This window comes from Brassica napus, chromosome A8, assembly GCF_020379485.1.
Source record: "Brassica napus cultivar Da-Ae chromosome A8, Da-Ae, whole genome shotgun sequence".
Taxonomy (NCBI): Eukaryota; Viridiplantae; Streptophyta; class Magnoliopsida; order Brassicales; family Brassicaceae; genus Brassica; species Brassica napus.
In genome coordinates this window covers 19,979,328-19,990,474 of record NC_063441.1, presented here as the reverse complement: position 1 = coordinate 19,990,474, position 11,147 = coordinate 19,979,328, and the positions used below count along the sequence as shown (strand labels likewise).

At 37.9% G+C, this 11,147-nt stretch overlaps 3 protein-coding genes across 3 annotated transcripts; 2 read left to right on the top strand and 1 right to left on the bottom strand.

Moving 5' to 3' along the window:
- Positions 1–2,968: 2,968 nt before the first annotated feature.
- Positions 2,969–4,620, top strand: LOC106440761 (purine permease 14). The gene is made up of 2 exons (XM_048738093.1): positions 2,969–3,213; positions 3,300–4,620. Exons 1-2 carry the CDS (start codon positions 3,174–3,176, stop codon positions 4,424–4,426), a joined length of 1,167 nt encoding a protein of 388 aa, XP_048594050.1. The 5' UTR covers positions 2,969–3,173; the 3' UTR covers positions 4,427–4,620.
- Positions 4,621–4,728: 108 nt separating this feature from the next.
- On the top strand, positions 4,729–5,986 carry LOC106440760 (protein TRIGALACTOSYLDIACYLGLYCEROL 1, chloroplastic). Its single transcript, XM_048738092.1, has one exon. The coding sequence runs from the start codon at positions 4,808–4,810 to the stop codon at positions 5,411–5,413; it is 606 nt and encodes a 201-aa protein (XP_048594049.1). The 5' UTR covers positions 4,729–4,807; the 3' UTR covers positions 5,414–5,986.
- On the bottom strand, positions 5,405–8,795 carry LOC106440758 (filament-like plant protein 4). The gene is made up of 4 exons (XM_013882491.3): positions 8,540–8,795; positions 8,307–8,381; positions 5,992–8,234; positions 5,405–5,913 (listed from the first exon to the last, which is right to left on the bottom strand). Exons 2-4 carry the CDS (start codon positions 8,379–8,381, stop codon positions 5,505–5,507), a joined length of 2,727 nt encoding a protein of 908 aa, XP_013737945.2. The 5' UTR covers positions 8,540–8,795; the 3' UTR covers positions 5,405–5,504.
- Between the last annotated feature and the right edge of the window lie 2,352 nt (positions 8,796–11,147).

Genomic DNA, 11,147 nt, shown 5'->3' with positions numbered 1-11,147 from the left:
TTAACGTATCTAATTCGAAACCGATTACGAATTACTGGGGGTATCTAATCTCATTAGCTCCCCTAGCTTTTATATGTCAGTGTCGTCAGTGCGTTGGTTGTTAGTATTTTTCTGTAAGTATACACCATGTTTAATTTATTTAATTTATTTTTTTTGTAACAAACTCCATGTTTATTTTTTTGTGTGCACCCAACTCCATGTTTATTTAATGGGAAATATTGATGAACAATGCTGAAGAAAGAGGGTATCCGCTGTCCCAAGTTCGATTCCACTCTTCGACTTCTATTCTTTTACTTTCTTCGAACAAAAGAAGAATCATAACAAACCACTGGCCACATGCACGAATGAACAAAGCATCTTTTTATCAACAGATAAGATTTTATTTAATTTACAACAAATATTTTTCATTAAATTTTAATTTCTTCATTTGTGGCTAACACTGTCTTCCTCTCCTCAGCAGATAATATTTTATTTAATTTACTATGTATGATCAATGTGTAAATTTTTTAGAAACGTAGGTGCTTGATGGTGGAGATGTTTCCTAGGATCGTATAGTTTGGACTGATCAAGAAAATTGTTTTACTTAATTGCCTCTATGATTAAAGAATAGTCTTGTGATGCTTCTTGAGTGGGGAAAAGTTATGTTTACCATTTTTAAGCTACCACTTTTTATATTTACCATCATTAAAGGAACATTTTCAAAATTACATTCTTCATTAAGTAGCAAAAAACTCTTATATCCTTGTTATTTATATATATAATAAATTATTATTTAAATAAAAATAATTAAAAATAAAAAAAAAAAAATAACTTTTTTTATGTTTTCGAATTATAATTTTTCAAATTCGAACTTTTTTCTGAAATTTTTTTTTCCAAAACTTTTTTTTATTTTCTTTTTTTTCAAATTTCTTTTTGAAAATAGAAAATTATGTTTTGAAACTATCTTTTAAAAATAATTATATTTTCTAAGTATTTATTTATATATTTATTAGAATCCTAAATTTCACATTCCAAAAATCATACCCCACCCCTCAACTCTAAACCTTAAGTCTAAATTAGTTAATCCTAAGTGAATAAGTGTCTTTTACCCTTCATTAAAAGTGATGGTAAAAGTGATTAGTGTAAACATGAAAAGTGGTACTATCAATATGCTATTTGTGGTAATTTCCCTTCTTGAGTTAGCATTTTCATTGAAAGACTGTTAAAATGCTATCTAAATAAGTTTGCTTAACCGGAGTTTCAATGACAAATCCTTGATTGCCTCTATGATTAAAGAATAGTTTTGTGATGCTTATCTTGAGTTGGCATTTTCATTGAAAGCCTGTTAAAATGCTATCTACAGAAGTTTGCTTAAACGGAGTTTCAGTGCCAAATCCTTGATTGCCTCTATAATGGTAGGACCTTTGGTGAAGAAATGAGTTTGCTTGACCGATTGAATAGTCTGGTTATGTTCTTAATACTAATTCATTGCTTCTTGAGTTGGAATTTTCACTGAAAGTCTGTTAAAATGTTATTTTGTTATCTATATTTTTTTGCTTAATCACAGTTTCCGTGCCAAACCCTTGATTGCATCTATGACCATAATATCATGTAGTTGGATTGATCAAGAAAAAGGTTTTTCTTTATTGCATTTCTGATAAAAGAATAGTCTATGATTCTACTGGTGCAAGTATGGTTCTTAATCACGCTTCTCTAGTTGGCATTTCATTGAAAAGCCTGCAAATCTGCTAGCTAGTGAAGTTTGCTTGATCAGAGTTTCAATGCCCCATAGTGCTTTAGTACTGAAGCTGTTACACGGATGATGAATGGAGGAACTCTATAAACACATGTCGAAAATTGGTGCAGATGATGAGTGTTTGGTTGGTGACTGAAAGAAATGTATAATCTATGGATAGTGTTAGTTGCTTTGACTTTTTGAATCTATTGACAGAGGGTTAGGTTTTGCTACTTAAGCTATGCATCAATATTGGCTGCCTCAGTTTCTTTATAAAGCCTTAAAGCTTAGGGAGGAGAGGAGTGTTCATTGACTTGAGTATTGGGCTATATTGTTTAAATTAGGGGTCCAGTGTAGCTGAGAGCTTTTAAATCTGTGGGCTATATAGTTTCTGCTCATCAATGTTGAAAAAAGACATTAAGGGTCTAATGAGTTGAGCGTCGTACAAACAGTGTGGGGACGTTCTTAAGATAAAAAAAGACTGAAATCTAAAAATAAATAAATTGTCAAAGGAGCAGCAAAGGAATTGTCTTGTTTATTCATCGCTCTTGATCACTTATCATGTCATATCCAAATCATCTCCAGAGAATCATTTGGCCTGAGAATGATTAGTGTTTGCGTTGAGTACCACTGAATCCGAGTTCTTGATTTGCGAAGTAGTTACCACAGATAATCCATGGTAATGGGAAAATTCCACCTGTTTTGTGTGGAAAAATATAACTTTTTTATTGGATTAGTGTCATGAAGGAGTCCACTATTTTAATACTATCATATAAATATTAGAGATGTTGTAAGTTTCAATTTACCAAAAAAGTATGCAATATTGGTGCGAAGATGATATCAAACTCTGTTAAGAGTATAAAAATAACAAGAAGGACACGCATTTAAGATATTTTAATACGTCGAGGGCTGCCAGAATGGGCACCGTGTTTGTCCAATTCCCGTAACGTAGAAAGTTGGATAATCCCGTAATCTTTATTTCCCATGATAAAAAGAAACGAGCACTATATATTTGTTATTATGTCATTTCCTTAATAATTGATTTAACTAAAAACCGAATCGTAAATCCAAATTCTGAATATCGTTGACCACACAAAAAAAAAACTGAATGATGACTACTATCAACCCCCATTTTTGTCGATTGTTTGGACTAGAGAATAATTCATTTAAGTTTCAACGTATCATCATTGTAAGTGGTTTAGTATTTTATTGGTTACGACGAGTCGACGACTGACGAAGCAACGAAGAAAATATGAAACAACGACGCGTAGACATGAGCTCACTTAATTGACCATTACGCCGCCAAGTAGACTTCTTTTTCATATATATTCAACACATTTCTATTATCCCAAATCAAATATCATCTTCATCCACTCCAAAACATCCCAACACGCAACAAACAAATCAAATCTCCGACAATACGGTAGAACTAAAAATCTCTGATAATCAGCTCCAAATCATGGCTCAGAACCAACCAATCTTTCAGACCAAGCCACAAGGTAATAATAATACTCTGTCCAAATGATTCTCTTCGGCGAATAATTTGATTCTAATATCTTACAATCTTCCTCTTCTCTATTTGCAGAACATTTTGTGCAGATTCCAATCAACATCGAGCGTGATTCAACCACACTCATAAACCAAACCGGAAACTCAAACCGGAAACCAAACCACTGGCCAACGATCCTCCTCTCAACCATCCTCGTCATCGTCGGCCAATCCGTAGCCAAACTCCTCGAAAACTTCTACTACGACCAAATCAACCGAAGCGAGTACGACGAGTCCCGCCAAAACGACGGCGTCTGGACACAAGCCCTCCTCCAAACCGTCGCGTTCCCTCTCCTCCTCCTCCCTTTCCTCAACCTCACCGCCAAGAACCGCCGCGACCAACACCCTTCCGACCACTTCCACTACAAATCCCTCACCGTGATCTACATCTGCATCGGAATCGTCATGACGGTCCAAGCTAGGCTCTCCGCCATGGGAAAGCTCGAGATCCCCTTCGGCGTTTTCACCCTCATCTACACGACGCAGCTTTTCTTCACTCCGGTCTTCGCGCGCCTCGTCAACAAGATCAAGTTCAACCGGTGGGTGGTGATCTCCTTGGCTCTGGCCATCGCCACCGGAGCTCTCACGTTATCCTCGGCCTTCGCCGGGGAGCCCGACGAAGCCGAGGAGAATTACGCGAGAGGCGCGTGGGCTGCTCTCTTCGCCGGAGTCTGCTTCTCTCTCCTCTTGTGTAACATCCAAAACGTCTTCGACAACTATATCTTCAAACGCACGGAATCTAGAAGACCAAGCTTCGCTTCAGTTTTCGAAGTCATCATCTTCTCCTCCCTCGTCGCTACCATCATCTCCGTGGCGGGGCTTCTCATCGCCGGGGAGCAGGACGATTTGAAGAGGGAGATGAATGAGTTCTCCAAGGGGAAAGGCGCCTACGTGATGGCTATGGTGGGCCAAGCCGTTTCGTGGCAGGTCTACTGGGTTGGGATCGTTGGACTTGTGTTCTCTGTGTCGAGCGTGTTGTCGAATGTGATCAGTGTTGTCACGTGGCCGATCGTGTCGGTTCTTGTGGTGATATTTTTCAATTTTATGGACGATGAGTTTGATGTGTTCAAAGGTGTTGCCTTGATCACTGCCGTCTTGAGCGCCGCCGCTTATTTCTTCAGGCTTCACAAAGAGAATCGTGATAGTGACGTAATAGCTAATTAAGTTAAAATTTTAAATTTGTTTAATTTTTCTTGTGTGAATTAAATCATATTTTGATATTTTGATTGTTTTATTTGTGTGTTGACTAAAATGTAACAGTTTCGGTTGTACTTCTAGTTGTAGGAGTAAATTTATGTGATTTTACATTTGTATGTTTCTACAATGAAATGTTTGAAATATATAGACTGTTATATGTATTCTTGCGGTACGAAAATAATGGCATCGATTGGTGGAAATATGGAATATACATAGTTGGTGAAATAGTACCTTGAAGAACTGGGTAAGCCCACGTTTCATTTGTAAAACATATTGGGCTTTATAGCGGCCCAAGTTATGTTTTGCTATTTCTTTTAGTTGAGAAAAGGTGCGAGCTAAATCCTCGGCATGGCTTTCACCATCCAGTTCGTTAGAGAATTCACCAGGCTAGGCCTCAACAGATCCATCGGAGGCGTCCTGGCTCTCGCCTTCTCCATAGAGCTCAGTCCTGTCATCACATCCATCGTTGTCGCTGGACGAATGGGAAGCGCGTTTGCTGCTGAGCTAGGGACAATGCAAGTCTCGGAGCAGACAGATACGCTACGTGTCTTGGGAGCTGACCCGATTGATTATCTCATCACGCCGAGAGTTATCGCTTCGTGTCTGGCCTTGCCGTTTTTGACGCTCATGTGTTTCACTGTCGGGATGGCTTCGAGCGCTCTGCTATCTGACGCGGTTTATGGGATTAGTATTAACATAATCATGGACTCGGCTCATAGAGCGCTTAGACCGTGGGACATTGTGAGTGCCATGATTAAGTCTCAAGTGTTTGGTGCTATAATATCTGTGATTAGTTGCTCTTGGGGAGTTACTACTAAGGGAGGCGCTAAAGGTGTTGGAGAATCCACAACTTCTGCAGTTGTCATGTCTCTTGTCGGAATCTTTATTGCTGATTTTGTGCTTTCTTCCTTCTTCTTTCAAGGTGCTGGAGATTCTTTAAAGAACTGTGTGTAACTTTTTTTTTCTGTCTTATTGATCCAATACGGATGTTTTTACATAGCAATAGATACGATATACAAGCATAGTTAGATTTGTACTTTTTTGTTTACTTTGCTTTAGAGGAGAAGAATCTGCTGAATCCTTTAGAGTGTTTCTCAGGGGTAAGTCCTGAGGAGGAGGATGATGAGTTTGAATTGGTGTGTTTATGTTTCGACCCTACAGGAGATCTCATTGTAGTCATCGATGGTGTTTCTTTGTATGGAGGCGAACTTGATGTTTTGTCTTGAGGATTTGTGGAAGTTACTGCGTATTCATTTTCTTCTTCTGAGTTTAGGGCTTGTTCTTGGCTTGGAGAAGAAGGAAACTGCTCTGTTTGAGGACACATGGATTTGAGTTGCTTCCCGAGAAGCAATATAGTCTCTTGACACTCTTGCAGCTTCTCTGCAGCTGCTGCTAGTTCATTGTCCTGTTTGCTTTTGGGAGCAGCTTCAGTTACTGGGCAGGTTTGGTTGTTCCTAAAGTTTTGTAGGAAACAGAAGTTAGAGACTTAGTTTATGGCGAATAAAGAGATTAGTGTTTAGTTTTAAATATACCTTTGTAATTGCTCTTCGAGTTCTTGGCATTTGGTTAAAGCCTCTTGGTGGTTTTCCTTTTCCTCATGAAGCTCATCTTCCAAGTTTTCTATTTTGCTTTTAAGAGAACTCAACTCGATTTCCAGCTCTGATGATCTAGTTTCCAGAGATCTGTACGATTCCACCATGCATTTGAGCTGTGTCTCGGCCATGCCATTAGACATCCGAGCAGATTCCAAATCTGACTTCACTCCAGCAAGAAGCCGCTCTGTTTCTTGTAGTTTCGACTTAGTTGCTTCAAGATCTGCTTCACAGCTTGCAAGGTTGGTTTCTGCTTTTTCTTTCTCGAGTTTCAATCCTTCAAACTCTTCTGAAGTAAATGTACAAGCAACTGCTGAGAGCTTGTGTTCGTAGCCGATGCAATCATCTGGAATCTCGGAATCAGAGCTCTGAGAACAACCACACTGGTAATGCTCACGTGATGAATCTTTTAGAGCTTTGTTTTCCGGTAAAGCGACTTTATCAATGCAGTCAGGGCTGTGAATCTCCACTTCAGATGCGTTAAATCCCACCACATTGATTTTCAGCTCACTAGCTTCTACTAAAACACGAGAGAGATCAAACAGAAAGTCCACCAGAGTCTTCTCCTTGCTCAATACTCTGTCCAAAGTGACAGATAACTCGTGAACTTTTTGGGAGAACGTGTACTGACACGGTGTTGCTTCTTTCGCAAGGTAGGAAACAAAGTGGTATATCTGAGAAAGAGCATGAGCCAGTTCTTGTGTAACTGTTTCCTCTGTAGTCTCACTTGACATGGCTATCTCCTTTACATTAGGCCCACCTGCATCTTCAATGGCACATTGTACTTCTTCCAAAATCTTCTCGAAAGCAGCATCTTTGGGGAGAGACTGAAGCAAAGTAGAGATTCTTTTCTTCAGCGGTGGAATCTCAGCATCAGAATCAGTACTTGGCAGACAAGCTAACTTCTCCATCTCTAGAAAATCATCCATAAGCTCCAACTGGTTAGCACTCTTTGTTTTGTTGGTTTGAGAGAGGTCAGACATCAAAGATCCAGCTACGCTTCTAGCATCTTCGTTTCCGTCTTCAGACATTGAAGCCATACTAGGAGGATTACTCATCCTATGAGCTTCCAATGTTTGAAGCTTGTTTGCTGTCCTAGCACAGAGGTTTCTTGAAACCTGAAGCTCGCTGTTACGCTTAGCCAAAGCTTCTTTAAGCATCTTTGTCTCTTCTTCCATTGCAAGTAACCTCTCTGTCAACAAATCGTTTTCTTTGTGAATCTTCTGCATGTTGTCATACGAGAAGTCAGAGACATGTGACAATGGAGACATGAGAGGACTAGAAGGCCTAGCAGGTGACCTCCTTTGTCTATGGTCTCCATAGTCTCCTCCTCTCCCTAAGCTCTCAACCTCCATTTTCATCTGCGCAAGCGCCCCAGGACCAGGGAGTTTCTTTCTTACCAAAGTGCGTAGCCTCTGGCACTCGGCTTCCAGCTTTGCAATCTTCTTGACACCTTCCAAATGCTGCTTGTTCGCCACTTCAGCTGACCTCATGCTCATGTTCTTCTCCTCGTTGCGGATCTCGAGCTCTTTGGTGATCACATGGGTTTCGTACTTAAGAGTGTTGATCTCCCTTTCGCAAGACTCTATGTTGCTCTTGAGATGCTCAATCTCGGCTTCTGCTTGTGACTTCTCTTCGCTTATCCTTATCACCATGTTGGAACGCTCTTGCAGTGATCTTGACAGCGCGTCGTTCTCAGCTCCGGAACGGAGCAGCTCTTGCTCGAACTCTCGGATCTTGGACTCGAACTCGTCTCTGATCTTGTCCATTTGGTTGGTGTTGGTTACAATGACATCATGCAGCTTCTGTTCGTTCTCTTCCTTTAGACTCCTTACCTGTTTCATACACTCCTTGAGAGCTCCGTCTAGATGCGCAGCCCTGTCTTCAACGGTGAGCTTGGCGAGCGTCACAGTTTCGAGATGCGTTTTCAAAGCGGACGCTTCTGCTTCAGCTTTTTCCCAGCCTGAGACGGCTTCTTCAGCGACTTTGGAGTGTTGTTTGACTAAAGCCTCCTTGGATGTAATATCTGCATTAGCTGTAGATAGCTTGGAATCTAACTCCTTGATGTGATCTTGTAGGTTGAGGACTTGTGCCTCGTACTTGTGAACGTCATCTTTCAAACCATTGAGATGAGAGTATTGGTCAAAGGAGATCTGGATGTAGCTTGCCTTCTTCCCATTTTCCTGTTTATTTTTAAAAAAATGAATCAAAACTCAAAGTCTCTCTGTAGAGAGAGAGAAAGAGAGATGAAGTACCTGGTCCTGGTCCGTGACTGGAGCAGGTTTCTCAGAGGAGGACTTCTTCTTCCATGGCCAGCTCTTACGATCCATCTACACAAAGCAACTCTAGTCACTAGAGATCCAGAGCAACGACCAAAAAAAGTAGTTTCCAGAAACGAATGTTTATTCTGATTTTTGATGAGCTTCCAACATGTGTAAATGAAACAGAAACAAGAGGAGAAAAGAGAGTCAAATCTGAAGAAACTAACCGGAAATTTTCAAAATGCAGCAGTGAAACAGAATCTCCAGAAAGCAACTATCAGGAGATAAGTCAATCACCACCATACAGATTGAAAACAAGAAAACACAGAATCAACTCTGTTTCTAGGAAGAGAGAGAGAGAGAGAGAGAGAAGAGTGGTGGTGGTGGTGGTGGGCTATGGTGTTAGTGAAGGTGACGGTGACGGTGAAAATAAGCTATGCCTTCTGTATCATTTTAAAGCCTAAAATGTAGCAGAGGCTCTTCTTTAAACAACGCTTTCTCTTCTTTCTTTCTTTTTTTTTATATATTTAATTGACCATAATAAATTACTAATTCGATTTAATATACATTTGTTTTTTTTTTTCATTTCTATTTAGTTTTAGATAGTTTCCCTATTAAATACGAAACCTGTGTCAGCCGAAACCAAATAAAAATACTAAATCCGTATACACTAGCCTATTTTCTTAATAGGCTTTTCAAGTTAATTCTTACCACGACGATAGTCAAAGAATGACATGTAACACATGTGCTTACTTGCTCTACAATATCATTTAATGGAAAGACAGAAGCAAATAAACCTAATTATTTAGAGGATGATTAATAAGTATTCTTAGGATGGGGTTCTTATTTTATTTGCTTCTTATTAATAAGATAAAATAAATATTTTATTTAAAAGCCGATTTTTAGTTTTTTTTTAATTAAAAATTAAAAAACGAGTTCTTATATTTAGATAAAAACCTATCCTAAAAGCTCTATTAATCTCTAACGTCTTGGAAACTTAGACTTCAATGGTGAAACCCTTTCTTTTACTGGCTATATATTATATACACAATGATTACTGAACTTATTTTTTTTTAAATAACTATTTTGATATTGTTTTTTTCACTGTACCGTGCATGTGAATACTTACAGTTTCTTACACGGAGTATTTTATTTACAATTTCTTATTTTAACTACGTTGACTGATTACATCAGGAATGATTAATTGTATAAATAATAGAATCATTGTGGTGATAAATATGGAAAATGGAACTACCCTAGAGTGGTGACCAAATAACAAATCGACTAAATATATTAACTAGGTTGAAGCGTCTACTTCCATCTCTTAACTATCCTTATATCTCACTTAATAATAAAATAAAAATGGACTATCAGCTTCAACTTTTTTCAATTCGAAAATAGAGATAAATACAATATAGTTTTTAAAAGAGGATCAAATAGCTTCGACTTTACATAATAATCATAGTCACTTCCATTTGGTATATCATCTAATATGTCTACTATCTACTGTCTACCTACACGTTTTATCCAATTTTAAACTAAAAATAAGCAACTTATATTTTTTTGTTCAAATAAGATGCTCACCACCCGAATAAACTTTTGTAAGTAATGGCGTCAATAAATAAATATGCATATACGTTAGAAAGTTGTGTCAATCAAATATATTTTTTTTTAAGTTTTGTCTGCCTAGTTTTTGAAATTAAAATCGTTGAGAGGAAAAAAGAAAAAAAAAAGAAGAAAGTCAACATCCAACTATTGTCGAAATCAAACACAGCAGCTTGACAGCAAGAAAAACCCGTGGCTTTGTTTCACACGCTTGACCATTTGGTCTAACCATGGTATACGCTGTACAGTTTCCATTCTCATAATCAATCTGACGGCTGTTGTCTGCTTTTGCTATTGATTGTTCGTAGCTTCACTGACCCGTAACAATAGATAGACTATTAATCAGTAGTGTATGTTATTCGTTTGATATAGTTGAATCTGATTCATTATAGTATGCTTAAGTATATAAAGATATCCAAAACTTCACGAAGACGAATAAAAAAAGAAAGAGATTCTCATATTTATATGAAGATAAGTAGTACTGTATTAAAAATCGTCTAAAAAGTTATGGGATTCTATCATTCTAACCAAGTTTGGAATATGATGAGCTGTGTTGAATGGCATTAGTGACTACTGACGAATGTTAAAAGAAAAAGTAATTAGAGGTGGGTCAAGATACAAAAAGACCACGTAACGCGCTTTTCATCACGTGATATGTCTACATTGTCTAGGGTCATTACATTAGTACGTGTGTGTATCAGTACGCTTTATCTTTCAATAATCATAACGGCAATCCCTATACAAGGAAAAATTTACAAAGAAGAAAATACGCCACACATCCTTAATATTTGTCTTATCAAAATGATAAAGTACAGTGTATTTAAATGATACACTAATTAATACTATTGAACTCATCTAAAAAATTGCATAGTTAATGGTGAGACTAGCTGGGGTCATGCCCTGCCTTGAAGTGAAAAAGCCTCCATCGACCAAACGACAAACTTACACATAAAACAAAAAAATATAAGAGAGAAACGAACAATTTATTACTTAAAAAAAATATCACTCTGGGTATAATTTTATGCGTCCAGTGTTTTTTTTTCGTTTTCTTATTTGTTCTTCAATATTTGGTGGATAATACACTTTAGATAAATCCTAAGTACTACCAACAAAATAGATCAATACTACTCATTCAACTTGTTGATGTTGATCGATAACCTAAACACGTTTAACTTAAAGACTTTAATACTGGTTACCGACCTACATCGATCCAAAAGATAGTTGGTATAT

Excerpts from the sequence above, each read along its gene's own strand:
- LOC106440760 (XM_048738092.1), top strand. The coding sequence starts at position 4,808 with ATGGCTTTCACCATCCAGTTCGTTAGAGAATTCACCAGGCTAGGCCTC.
- LOC106440761 (XM_048738093.1), top strand. The coding sequence starts at position 3,174 with ATGGCTCAGAACCAACCAATCTTTCAGACCAAGCCACAAG. Across the intron at positions 3,214-3,299 it reads CTTTCAGACCAAGCCACAAG|AACATTTTGTGCAGATTCCA; the intron begins GTAATAATAATA and ends CTCTATTTGCAG.
- LOC106440758 (XM_013882491.3), bottom strand. The coding sequence starts at position 8,381 with ATGGATCGTAAGAGCTGGCCATGGAAGAAGAAGTCCTCCTCTGAGAAA. Across the intron at positions 8,235-8,306 it reads CAGTCACGGACCAGGACCAG|GAAAATGGGAAGAAGGCAAG; the intron begins GTACTTCATCTC and ends AAAAATAAACAG. Across the intron at positions 5,914-5,991 it reads CTCGAAGAGCAATTACAAAG|GAACAACCAAACCTGCCCAG; the intron begins GTATATTTAAAA and ends ACAAAACTTTAG.